Source organism: Oryzias melastigma, unplaced genomic scaffold (genome assembly GCF_002922805.2).
Source record: "Oryzias melastigma strain HK-1 unplaced genomic scaffold, ASM292280v2 sc00247, whole genome shotgun sequence".
Classification (NCBI taxonomy): Eukaryota; Metazoa; Chordata; class Actinopteri; order Beloniformes; family Adrianichthyidae; genus Oryzias; species Oryzias melastigma.
In genome coordinates this window covers 268511-282485 of record NW_023416889.1, presented here as the reverse complement: position 1 = coordinate 282485, position 13975 = coordinate 268511, and the positions used below count along the sequence as shown (strand labels likewise).

Genomic DNA, 13975 nt, shown 5'->3' with positions numbered 1-13975 from the left:
ACACCCACTGATGGAGTTAAGGAGAGGACTAGTTCTCGAGAGCAAGGACCGGACCCCGCACCACCGAGACCTGGACACCCCCAGGCTCTGATGTAGTTTGATCCCCTGCTAGATCTTAGATCTTAAATCTCTCTTTCTCTCTCATTCTCTGTCATGTTGTGCAGCGCCACATGCACACTTGCACTCACCGCACGACACCCTGCAGTTTGCTGGCCCGCGGCGGGGAGAGCATTTACGCGCGGCTTGAAGAGAAAAAAGTCAAAAGACTAAAGAGAGATAATAGTAAAGAGCACCACTCCCGAGAAGAAGTCAGAAGGGAAAAAGTAACAAAGCTGTGTTTCACCCATGACTGTTGTCACTGTAGATTGGTCAAAGCTGCAGTAAAATTGGGGTGAAAATAAAAATTTGCAAGGTGAGCAACAAATTGCAGGGTTTGCTTGAATTTGCGTGAATATTTGCGATCGCAACATCATAAAATCCTGGAGAGTGTGAACTTTATTTAATAATTACCATTTTTAGGTGCTTTTCAAATGATATAATTTTAAAAAAAACATTCCAACTTTTGCTGCAACTTTTCACAAAGCTCCCTCAACATCAGGTATTTCAGGTCGTAACAATCATAAATATCTGGTGCAAAATCCTGGAGGGTTTGCATTATAAATGTCAATGGGAAGAACATCTGCCAAGTAATACTGCCCGCAAAGTTTATTGCAAATTGATCCTCTCTCTCAACACCCTAATGATTGTACGGAAGGAGGGGAGTTTGGGAATAGCTTCCAGACTGCTTCCAGACTGCCCTTTCCCCACACACAAAGAGGGGCCAACTAGACAAAGGCCCCAAGATCAAATCCAGACCCCTACCCCCATACACCCTTTCCTGATCTGGGACTTAAAGGGTCGACTAGCCTGAGCCATACCAGTGTCCCAAACATGGACAAACATGGATCCTTCCCATCCCAGGAAAGTGCCAACCGACCACCCCATTCTTCACCCATTCGACCCTGCAGATGCAGCAGGCGTCACCCAGAGCAAATTTGTCCCCTAAGAGTGCAACGCCAAACTGTCTCAAGACCCCTGAAGGAGGGACCTCAGCCTCATAAATAGGCAACCCATCAGGGGGAGATAGACCCCTGATCTAAAGGAGCCTGGCACCAACCCTCCCACCAAATGCAGTGTCCTATTCCCTCAGCCGGAGGCCCGCCAGCAAAACACATAGTTTGCTGTAGGGTACCAGAGAGATTCAATTATTTCCAAGTTATTCATAAAGTGGGCTGACATTTTCTCCAAGCTTACATTATTATTATTTGTTGTTTTTTTTTTAAGTTAAGTGAAATTGCATTTTTTTTTTTTTGATACTATTCCTTCTTCTGTAATGGCACTACTGTAGCCAAGCACACAAATGGAAAGGGATGCCATGATTGAAACATTAAGCCAGACGGACAGATCTGCATACACCTGTTGCCAGTATATAAAGTTTTCTTGATGTTTAAGTTTGATTATTTGTTCAATTTTTAAGTCCCTGGGACAAACATAATGCCCCTCTTTTGCCTCATTGTTTAGTCATCCATCAACGAGCACTGTTGAAAGCAAAAGATAGACATGAGTGATGCATTGTTAAATTGATTTGCTTTTTTGTTCCCTTTCACTCCTCTTCTACTTCTCCAGAGAACAAGCGCTTCTAACTGCTCGGTCTGAACCTCTTCTGATCAGGGACAAGGTCTATGAGCGAATCAGATATCCAAATGTCTATGACAGCTACGCAGAAGCTACAAAGGCACCCGCTTTTGTTGGAGGAGCCAGGGTGAGCTGCTTCCATGTGTATTCTAACTTCATCTGTGTTTGACTGCTTCCTGCTCAGCCTCACTAACTGGTATCTGACACTTGTTCACTGATGTAAGTTTTCAGAGTTGGAGGCTACTTGAAGAAAGTAGGGGGCTGCCACTTGTTCTGTACTTTTGCCATTTTTGACCACCAATGACGTGTTTTACTTTCTTTCACAAGAAAGTTGTTTGTTTTCTTTGTAACAGCAGCACAACACTGTTGAAAAACTACCCCCCTGTTTGAAAAAAAAGTTCAACAGGCTGTCTTGTGGTATCCAGATGACTCCACTTTTAATGTAAATGTGCCTAGGATAACACAAGGGTAAACAATTACTTAAAAATTTGCATTGTGTCTAATTAAATTTTTCTGTGAAGTCAAATAAGATGAATATATGGATGCAAGGTGAGTTGCAGTGTCTCCCAAAACCAGTCAAGTTAATGGCATGGTTGTTTTTTCTGAGGTTGTTTCCCTTATGCAAGTGTCTGAGGTCATGACTTAAGCCTGAGAGTGTCAGTGTTTTTGTTTTATCAGCTACTGTTGCCTGAAGGAATTCGCCGGGAAAACAACAAGATGTGTGAGGAGGTGGAGATCCCACCCAATGAGCCCATGCCTGTTGGCTTTGAAGAGAAACCTGTCTACATTTCTGAGCTTGATGAGGTTGGTGCCATGATTATTTAGATTCCATGAGGATATGCATAAAAGCCTTTTGTCATAGAGTGAGGGAAAATATAGAAACACATAAATCTATTTGTTACCATAAAGCTTTCATGTTTAAAACATTTAAGTGTTTCAAATATTTTAATACTTTTTGAAACATTCCTCCTGATTATGTTGATTGAAGCTAAATTTTACAGGTACTATCAACTACAAGAGTAAAAATGTTGTGTCCTGAAGAGCTTTAGCAACCCCAAATTTGTATTTCTTTCCCAGCTTTAGTCTGATTTCAACTGTGTGAACAATGATTCATTATTTTTTTTTTTTTTAAGTTGAAAGTTGACTGGTAACTGTGTTGCGTGTGAGGCTGTGGTGGTTTCTAGAAATGTCAAGGATTTCACTGAAATAGAATGATGTGGTGCATTACCATATTTTATTTTAAAACTGTACATAAATAACATTCAATTCATCACCAATATTTGTCTTTCTGTGACGATGATGAATAGTTTCTTTTGATTGTAATTCTAATCTTTTTCATACCTAGATTGGGCAGCTTGTATTCAAGGGAATGAAACGTTTAAACAGAATCCAGTCCATTGTGTTTGAAACTGCCTACAACACCAATGAAAACCTTCTAATCTGTGCTCCAACTGGGGCTGGAAAGACCAACATCGCCATGTTGACTGTCCTGCACGAAATCCGCCAGCATTTTCAAACTGGTGGGGTCATCAAGAAGGATGAGTTTAAGGTACAGAGCTGCTCCACACACACATGGAAATAGGGGGTGGAATTGTTTACGGATAAACATGATCTGTAAGGATGACTCGCCCCGGTTCAGCACACCTGCGCTGCGCAATTTGCGACTCAAATTTGCTTTCCCCATCTTTATTCCAACATGCGTCAAAGTTGCTGCTTAATGTTTGTCCAAAACTGTGTATAAAAAATCTTATGCTCCCACCTCATGTGGGAGCAGTTTACTCAAACTCATAAAACTTTGATGATGAGAGATCAGGTTTATTAATTTTGTAGAGTTCTTCAAAAACATTGGTAAATACATTTCCACGGTTGTTGAGGTCATTTAAGTATGTTTCTGGTATGTAAATATCTTGTGTCTCTGTCCCGCGGAGAAAGATGCTGCTGCATGTGTGTCCAGTGAAGGGACGGAGGGGGAGTTTATTTTTTTTAGATATATCCTGACAACAGTAAAAATAATAGATTTTATTCTTTCGTTTGCACTTTTCATATGTTTTTAACAGCATTTTGAATGGTAATGTATTGCCCTGGTGGTAATGATAGACTGCCCTCATACGCACTCCTTTTGTTTAATTTCTTGGATCAACATGTTTATTGTTTGTCTAATAGGTTTTGATTTGTTTTCATTTGGTTTCAATTAAAACAATTTAGTTTAGTGTCTTGTGTCAAATCCCAGAATCAAATTTCTTATTCCAGGCAGCCTTAAATCCAACCCTGAAGCAGTAAAACTTAGATCCATTGGAACTCTAAGGTAAAACCCCTACAGTTGGTTCAAAATGCTGCTGCAAGGCTTTTCACAGGAACCACTAAAAGGTCCCACATTTCGCCAGTTTTATCTTCATTGCATTGGCTTCCTGTCAATTTCAGAACTGATTTTAAAATGTTAGTTTGGACTTTTAGAGTTTTTAATGAACAGGCTCCTTATTACATCTCAACTGTTGGTCCCATACACCCCTATCTGCCCCCTTTGTTCTTTGAAAATGAACCTACTTAAGGTCCCGAAAACCCATTATAAAACTTTCAGGCTGTAGCCCAGAGACTCTGGAACGCCCTCCCCTTCTTTGTTTGGGGAGCCGATTCAGTTCATTCTTCTGAGAAACGGTTAAAGACACTTCTCTTAAAAAAAAAAAAAAAAAAAAAAGCTATTAACTAACTTGCATTTTACTCTGTTTTAGTTATCTATTCATTTATATTATTTTGTTCTTGTTTTAGTCTGTAAAGCACTTTGTGACATTGTCTGTGAAAAGTGATATACAAATAAAGCTTACTTACTTACTTAATAACTTATTATGGCTCCAGGTCAGTGTTTTTAACCAGTGTGCCATGAGAGATTTCAGGTGTGCCATCCATCCATCCATCTTCTTGACCGCTTTGTCCCTTTCGGGGTCGCGGGGGTGCCGGAGCCTATCCCGGCTACTGAAGGGCGAAGGCGGGGTTCACCCTGGACAGGTCGCCAGTCTGTCACAGGGCCTCAATCACACACACATTCACTCTCACATTCACACCTAGGGGCAATTTTAGAGTCACCAATTCACCTATGAAGCATGTTTTTGGACGGTGGGAGGAAGCCGGAGTCCCCGGTGAGAACCCACGCATGCACGGGGAGAACATGCAAACTCCACACAGAAAGGTCCCAGCCGGGAGTCGAACCGGGGCCTTCTCGCTGTGAGGCAAGAGCGCTAACCACTTGCGCCACCGTGCAGCCCCATTTCAGGTGTGCCATGGGAAATTATTCATTTTCCCTGTTTTAAAAACATTTTCTATCACCAGGAGATGAGCTCTGTTTATTGAATAAGCTGTTCACAGTTTATTCACATTCAAAAGCATAAAAGCTGATAGTTCTAAAAAGGTTTTAAATGATCATTTTTAAAGGGTTTCCTAAGGTTTAGTAAATTTCCGCTTACTCAACCAAGTTATGATTTCTGCTTCTGGCTACAGATTGATTCTGATGCCATCTTGTGTGTGACCATAGACCCCTCAAAATTACTGTTGCTCTGGTACAAACATTTAAAGAAATATTTTTAAAAATCACTCTGGAAAGAAAATATTACTGTTTTTTTTTTTGATGAGGTCACATAAAATTACATGTTACTAAAGTTATTAATAAATTAATAAAGGGGGGGAAAACAACTACTTGAGCAAATTTTCAACTAATTAAGTTGAAAATGATTATTGAAAACGATCACAACTTTTATTTCAACATTTGAGAAGAAGAACTGCAACTTCCATCTTTTCTGCCTGAATTATTGCAAAAAAATTGTCACAAGATTGTGAAGGGACTGTACCTTAATACAGACTTTAGAGTTTCTCCTGTTCTGCATATTTGGATGCTGGTGTGTTGCAGAATTTTTGTCAAGGAAAAAGGGTGCCTTGACCAAAAAAAATGTTGAAAAACACTGCTCTAGCTCAATCCTATATGTTGGCTCATTTCTAGGTTGTTTGCTAGAATTTTGGTTTAGCGACAATAAATGTGGATCTTTAGCTGAACTGTTCTCAAAGTACCTTTGAGATCCCATTTTGTGTCACAGTGTTCTGGAGCTGAGAGAAGCTTCAGCTTTAAGGTTTTGTTATGTTCTCTCTTCGTAGATTGTGTATGTGGCTCCAATGAAGGCCTTGGCAGCTGAGATGACGAATTACTTTAGCAAGCGTCTGGAGCCTCTGGGCATCACTGTTAAAGAGCTGACTGGAGACATGCAGCTGACCAAAGGAGAAATCTTAAGAACACAGGTAGAGACAACCAGGCACGCAAACTTACAAACCTGTCCCACCATAAGGACAACCTGAGCACAAGCCCATGGGCCCTAAACATCAAAGGGCCCAAGACATGCTTGCTAAATGATATAGACTTGTATAGTGTTGTCGTTGTTATTTATTTATTTTTTTTTATAGATTTACCTTGATCAAGGCCCAACGGGCTCCATAGTTGGTCTTATTCCCTCAAATGCATACATGTTCACACATTGATACTGGAAGAGCTGTCAAGCCGCTAACTAGAACACTAAGAAAAATGTGGGGTTCATTGTCTTGTCTAAAGACATTTCAAAGATAGGCAGTCTTGGTGGGAACTGAACCTCAGACCTTCCAATCAAAGGTCGACTGCTCTCCGTCTTTGCCACACAGCCGCTAGAACATTACAGAATGCACGGAATATTTTGGCACACCAAATGCATAGCACTGAGACTACTATGATCAAGGTGGCAAAGGAAACCTGTGTCAACATCTGTTTATACTTTGGAAAAATCTTGCTGTTGGATGGTCGCTGTTTATCGTGTGACCCTATGTCAGAGACCAGAAGATTGGGGAGACATCTCTGAGATTGTGTCTAACTGGTTGAAGTCTTGTTTTTGCAACAAGAAGTACTTTGCTATAATCTACAATTGAGTTTTAGACCTTGTAGGGTCCTTCATAGCTACATCCTGGGACCTTTTATGTTAATTCTGCACATGCAAGCCAGGTAATATGCAGCAATGATGCATCTTACCTCAGTTGTGCAAATTACACAGATTTACATTTCTTTGCTAGTTGATGAAAATGGAGCAGTAGAATTCCTCTGTCACTGCATCCACCATATCAGAGTGGATGTCGAACAATGTTTTGCTGCCAAGTACAAAGTAAGACAATAATTTTTGGAACTTGGAATCTGAGAGACTGCATACCCATCCACACGCATACAGACACTTATAAACATTTGTACATACAAACACTGACACAAACCACTAAAGTAAGCCACTGATTATGCCAAAATTTTTGATCATCATATAAGAGCATACACTCAATGTTTGTGTCCAGATGTTGGTGACGACTCCAGAGAAGTGGGACATTGTAACGAGGAAAAGTGTTGGAGATGTGTCTCTCTCCCAGATTGTCCGTCTCCTGATTTTGGATGAAGTTCACCTTCTACATGAAGATCGAGGACCAGTGCTTGAGAGCCTGGTAGCCAGAACTATTCGACAGGTCAGTGCTTTACCCTGATTAAAATGTCTTCATAAGTCTAACATTTAAAGCGTAGCGTACAGGTTTAACAAATATTGAACCTTTTTCTGCTTATTCAGATTCTTTGTCTATGAAAATCTGGTCTGTCAGGCAGCTTTGAGCTTGATGTTCAGTTGTTATTTGATTTTTATACTATTATACTAAATCTTTAATCTATTATTATCAATCTATCAACTATTACACTATATCTATTTTTATACTATTATTCTACTACTGACGTGCTGAGAGGTGGCTTCCTGTTGTAGCAGCTCCTGTGGAAAATGAATTTTGTTGAGCAGACCTATACTGCTGCTGAGATTTAGACACGTTACATTGATTATGTAACATTCTTCCGTTCTCTGCCTCCACCAGTTTATCAGCTTTTACAAAGATTCAAAAATTCAAGATTCAAAGGGTTTATTGTCATATGCACAGTAAAGAAACGGGTTTCCCTGTACAATGAAATTCTTACTTTGCAGCTCACTCTGAATGCCATAAAGAGATATATAAAAGTAAAAAGATAAAAATATAAAGATTAGGATATTTACAGGATGACTAAGGAGCATAGTGGCTATATATAAGAAATAAACAAACTATGCATGTAAGTGACTAAAATATTTACAAATCGGTTGTGCAGATTTACAAGGAATGTTATTGTGCAAAGGAGAGTGGAAGGAGAGTGAACAGATCTCTTTGGGGGTGGGTGGGGTCTCTGATGATGGAAGCAGCTCTCCTCAGGACCCAGCGCTTGTAGATGCTCTTTCTTCATCACCAGTCATTCTACACACCACCATCCTGTGCTGTCTGGAAACACTCTCACCAACCACTACTTTACAGTCACTGATCTCCTTCAGATTACAGCGTCTACACAAGATGTAGTCTATCTGTGTGCTTCTACCTCCGCTCTTATAGGTCACTCTATAGCCTCCTTTCACTGAGCGGTCCGTTATGGTCTGGTAAGGAGAGGTAGAGCTCTAGAGTGGCACAAAAATGCCAGAATTACCCAAAAGGCTAGTTTAGATCCCCTGGCCATGATGACACAGAAAGCAGTGAAAACACGATCATGAGAATCATATGACCAAAACATGTTGAAAAACACCAAGAACACAATTTTTGCTGGAGTGGGTCTTTAAGCTATTAATGTCCCACCACCACTGTTTTAATTCCTGTTAGTTTGGTCGGCCAACTGCAAGCACACACACACAACCATAGGTTTCAGCTGTTAGCTGCATTTTAGCTTAGGAGCCTCACAAACCTTCTCTTTGGTCTTCCTCTTTCTCGGCAATTCCAGCCTCATTTTCCTTTTACCAACATCATCACTGTTTTTCCTCTCAATATGTCCATTTAAATTTGCTTCATCTCCAGAACATCTACATGATCTGTTCCTCAGATGTTCTCATTCCTGATCCATCCTGGTCACTCCCAGAGAACCTCAGCATCTTCATCTCTGCTACCTCTCTCTTAACTAACACCACAGCTGCTCTCACCACAGCCTGCTACACCTCTTCTTTCATTCTTGATGACACTCCTTTGTTGTACATCACACCAGATCTGATTCCACAAGCCTCTTCACTTCTTTTGGAATGATCACAATTATCAGGATAACTCATTCTCTGCTCCTCTTTCCATCCATACCTTGATCAAATAGATTAAACCTTTAGCGTGCTTTTATTCATTTATATTTTTAAAGTGACTATTGGGTGCCGTGATTCACCGGTAGGGCAGTCGACCTCTGAGCGGAAGATTTGTACTTGGCAAGAACTTGGGCAAGACACTGTATCCGATGGAAGTTTGGCCCCAATGCCCCAGTGTTCAGCAGCAGAGCCGTCATCAGTGTGTGAATGACTGTAAAGCGCCTTGGGCCTTCGAGGAAGGTAGAAAAGTGCTTTACAAGTACGCACCATTTACCATTCACATGTAATTTTCATATTTGTACAGTCAGTGCTGAACTTTTTTTCTTGACTGCTCAGACCCAAAGGAAGGGTTAGGATTACTTTTCTGCTCTCCTCATATGTTTCTAATATGATTTAGCAGTAAGCATAACTCTTGCTGAAAAAATGTTGAGTCAGGGAGTTATGTCCAAGCTCCATTTATTCATTCAACAAAGAGTAAAACTGCAAATACAAAAGACTATAATTATTAAAATAAAATGTTCAAACATGATGAATTTAACAAAACGTGTTTAAAGTTCTATTTACAAAGTTCCAATGCTGCTGCTAATTTAATAAATAAACACAAAGAAACTGAGACAAATGATATTATAATAAGAATAATATTGATGAACTTAAACCAAAACTTACAGACAATGAGGTCTCTGGCTCAAACAGAAGCAGGATGGCAGCAGATGAGAAGACAGCATGGCAAAGACTGAATCAAGATGGCTGACATAGACTTCCAGAAAAAAAAAACAAATCCAGCCTTCAAAATAAAGGCACCAACTAAATGTAGCTTCAAATTAAAGGAAGACAAACTGACTTAACACAGGCAAATGAACTGGGGGCAGTACAATTACTGTTAGGCTAATACGTGCGACCAACAACATTTAGCTTTGGATGCACTTAAAATACATTGTGGGCAAAGCAGCAGTGTGCATCTTGGCTATCCATTTGGGCATATGTTGTAGATGGAGAGACAGCAGGATGATTATGTCTTCATTCCAAGTGTTCTGACTATATAACTTTAGTTCCCCTCTGTAACTATATGTCCTCTCTGGGGGCAGTGTAGTCATCCGTTTGTGTGCGGCATTTCCACATTCAGAAGCACACGCACAATCCCGAAGCCATGCCTCTGCTCGGAGACATTCTCCAGGGAGGAATGGTTCTCCCAAGTCCAACAGCTGGCCGGACTGCATTCTGAAGACTCCTCAGGAGTGCACACTTGACAAAGAACACACACACACAAAGCTCCGAAGTCCAGCTGCTCTGAGTCACAGTTCTCTAGACATAAAAAAACAGCTCAGTAATGACCCACAGTCAGAATAAATTGTTTACATGCACCATTATGGGATTAACAATCAGCATAACCCTACCATCTCAATCAAAAGGAAGTTTTTATCTGAATAAGTCTGATCAGGTCAGAGTATTCCGAATGGCATGTTTACATGACACATTTTTACTCTGATCAGACTATTATTCTGATTACAGTGTTTTCCCCCTTATTTGTGGTGCTTAGGAACCGGAGACCTCCATGAATACGTGAATATGGAGAACCCCCAGTCTATGTCTCACCCCCCCCCGCAGCAGAAGAATGTCATTTACCGGTCCACACTCCTCAAAAACACCTCTGATCGTGCTTTGTAAACATTTATTAAAGAACATTGGAGTATTGCTCTACATAGTTTTTTTTTATCCAGTACAATAGATTGTGAACTTCTCATGAGGACTGTCACTCTGTCTCTCTTTGCCTTAAGAAAGTGCGTGCTTCCTCCTTCATCTAATAAGTGTGAAAGTCAAAGTCAAAGTCAAAGTCAAAGTCAAAGTCAACTTTATTGTCAATCCTTCATATGTGCTGACATACAAAGAATTGAAATTCTGTTTCCTGCTCTCCCAGAAAAGACAATTTACAACATGGAGTATCCTCCATGGAGTACATGGAGTACGGGTATCTTAATTCAGAATTTGTCGGTTTCATCCATAATTAACTTCTGTTCTGGATGACAATTGTCCTCTGCGATTACCAAGATATATTTGAGCTGCTTCTGAGTTCGCTGATGCCATTTTTCCATACATACTCACTGTGAGTGTGTGTTGTGCTTGCGTGCCGGACAGGCTTGTGTGTTCTTCAACTGCGTTCCCCTGCTGAGAAATTCCTGCAGCTCCTATGAACCAAAAGTTTTATACAGGCACCTTGAGTTGTCTGGGTTTTTGTGGCAAACTGGAGGAGACATATGAAAAAAAAATATGTGAATACATGAAACCGTGAATAAAGAAATGTGAATAAGTGGGGGAACACTGTATTTGTGTCCATGTATTGATTTGGGTTTTGTTTCCCTGGATTTGGGACCGGCACATGAAAACACTTGTTTTTTGCTTCTTGTGGTTGGATTAGTTTGTGGACATCAAAACAATAATCAAAAAGATTTTTATTTTGTTTTAAGGAAAACACAATTTGTTGTCTAAAAATAGGAACACTTAAGGCACTAAGAGGAAGAACGGTTCAATCTGCAGATTGAACCGTTCTTCCTCTTAGTGCTTTAGCTCTAGGAGAAAAGCAACGGTTAATGTTGCAGACCCAGAAAATGTTGCATATTAGGGCTGTAAACAATGCCATTGTGTTTCACATTATCTTTACAACCTGAACTTTTGTTTTTTTTTTTATCATTTTCTTCTCCAGTATTCCTAAAGTTTTAATGAAATTCCATCCTCTTTAAATTTGATTGAGCTCAATTTAGGACTGCGTTTAAGCCTATGTGAGCAGATTTGAGCTCTTTGCTTCTATGTGATGCTTAGGTGGAGTCTTCTCAGAGCATGATCAGGATCCTGGGCCTGTCTGCTACACTGCCTAACTATCTGGATGTGGCCACTTTTCTGCATGTCAACCCCTACATTGGCCTCTTTTTCTTTGATAGCCGGTTCAGACCGGTGCCTCTTGGACAAACCTTTATTGGCATCAAAACTACAAACAAGGTAAATTATGCCTGTATTGATAGCATGGAGAATTTTTTTTTTTTTTTTTTAGAAACTGGTGTTTGACTGATGTAGTGTTTTTTTTAGATCCAGCAGATTCACGACATTGAAGAGGTCTGCTACAACAAAGTGCTGGATCAGGTGAAAGCAGGTCATCAGGTGAGCTGTCTGTGTGGAAAAAGTGCTTTTCCAAGTCCTAACTGCCATAATGTCTTCTTTATCTCATCCCCCTATATAAAGGATACACGCCTATTTGCTGTTTCCCTGTGCAACCCTTGAGTCGGCAGAAGAACTTGAGCTGTATTTTTTTTCATTCTCTCATGTATGGATATATTGTTAACTTTGATCTGTGGTGCAGTGAATCTAGCACTGCATGTCAATTCAAGCTCAAACATGTTGACGGTCCACCTGGCTGAGAGACTTATTTTCTCCCAATGGGAGACATTTTCCTGTGGAGAACCCTAGGAAGCGATGTAGCAGTGTAAATAATTCCATGTTGACATGTATCAATCTTTTAGCTGGACTCATTTGATTTCATTCTCTGCATATCAGATGAGTAGCGAGACTTTTGCTCTTTTAATCATTTCTTCAGCCCTCACAAAACGTGTCTGCATTTATAGTTTTAGAATGTAGTTCAAGGTTGTCTAATCTAGAACTGCAGGATACTTCTCTTTGACTTCTCTTTCATCTTCCCCTTTGGCTGCCATGTTTTGGTGTTGTAGGTGATGGTGTTTGTGCATGCGCGCAATGCCACAGTGAGGACTGCTATGGGGCTGATCGAGATGGCGAAGAACCATGGAGAAATATGTTTCTTTCAACCAGACCAAGGCTCAGACTACGGGCAGTGTGAGAAACAGGTGAGAGGCCTCAGCAGCGATGTTAGGAACAGGAACACTGCAGACTTTTTACTTTACTTTTATTTGACAGCACCAAAATACTTAAAGCAGGAAAACCTGAGTTCTGGGGAACCAAAGAAGCTTATGTGGGCTGGTTACTTATAATCCGTGTTTGAATACAGTAAAGAAGTAAAGATGTCTAATTTTTTAGAGCATATTTCACAGATCACCCGTGAAGAGAACTCTTCTAGATTTTTCACAGTGTTGCTGAAGCCTTCAGCATTCGTATTAGATATGGAGGACCGGGGTAGGGAGCCTTGCATTGGACAAACAAAGCAAGAAATCTCCTTGATTGATTTCTTATCCATTATTTCAGATCCAGCGGTCTAGGAACAAACAGATGAAGGAAATGTTCCCAGAGGGCTTTGGAATCCATCATGCTGGGATGTTGCGGTCTGACCGCAGTCTGATGGAGAGCCTGTTTTCCAAAGGTCATCTGAAGGTTTTGGTCTGTACCGCCACGCTGGCCTGGGGCGTGAACCTGCCAGCACACGCAGTCATCATCAAGGTCCTTCATGTTCTTCCTGTTATGTCTGTGTGCACACCTGCAGACAGAAACTGTGTGTGTTTTTGTGTGAGTTTTTCTTTGTGTGATTGTGTGTGATTTTGTTACAGGGAACTCAAATCTATGATGCAAAACGTGGTGCTTTTGTAGATCTGGGCATTCTGGACGTCATGCAGATTTTTGGCCGTGCAGGTCGGCCACAGTTTGACAGGTTTGGCGAGGGAACCATCATCACCACACATGACAAACTGAGCCACTACCTGACCCTGCTGACCCAGCAGAACCCCATTGAGAGCCAGTACCTGAGCAGCCTGGCTGATAACCTCAACGCAGAGGTGTGTATGATTTACATGGGCTAGTTTAGACGTAGTCTTGTGTATTTTAATGGGAAAATTCCACTTTTTGAGGTTTTAAATGGATTCTACTGTTTATTTCTTTCTATAAAAAACCCCAACGCTGCATTTTGATCAGTTCATGCATTTATGAGTAATCCTCTAAAACACCCCCTCCCATACCCAAGAAAACGAGTGGTTGGAAACGTGCTAACATAAGATTGATGACGACCGCTCCCTTTAGGAAGAGTCTGCTCTGAAAGCTCCGCCCTCAGACTAACACCAACACCCAATTTCTCCTCAGAGCTAGTAGTAATCAGCAAAATACTTTCATTTTAGATGCAGAATACCATAAATCTTCCAGTTGTGTCCTGTCTTCAGTAAATTCCAGCTCAAACAAGTGTCTGTTACTTTAAA

At 40.7% G+C, this 13975-nt stretch overlaps 1 protein-coding gene across 1 annotated transcript in view; it reads left to right on the top strand.

The window, feature by feature from the left end:
• ascc3 (activating signal cointegrator 1 complex subunit 3) overlaps positions 1-13975 on the top strand; it is a gene marked incomplete at its 5' end in the record, with an annotated part of 74205 nt that overhangs the window by 15403 nt on the left and 44827 nt on the right. Inside the window, 10 exon segments of the mRNA XM_024262287.1 lie at positions 1666-1801; positions 2353-2478; positions 3020-3223; positions 5815-5955; positions 7018-7182; positions 11649-11825; positions 11913-11984; positions 12548-12682; positions 13038-13229; positions 13337-13561. Of these exon segments, the coding sequence (XP_024118055.1) occupies positions 1666-1801; positions 2353-2478; positions 3020-3223; positions 5815-5955; positions 7018-7182; positions 11649-11825; positions 11913-11984; positions 12548-12682; positions 13038-13229; positions 13337-13561 (1573 nt within the window).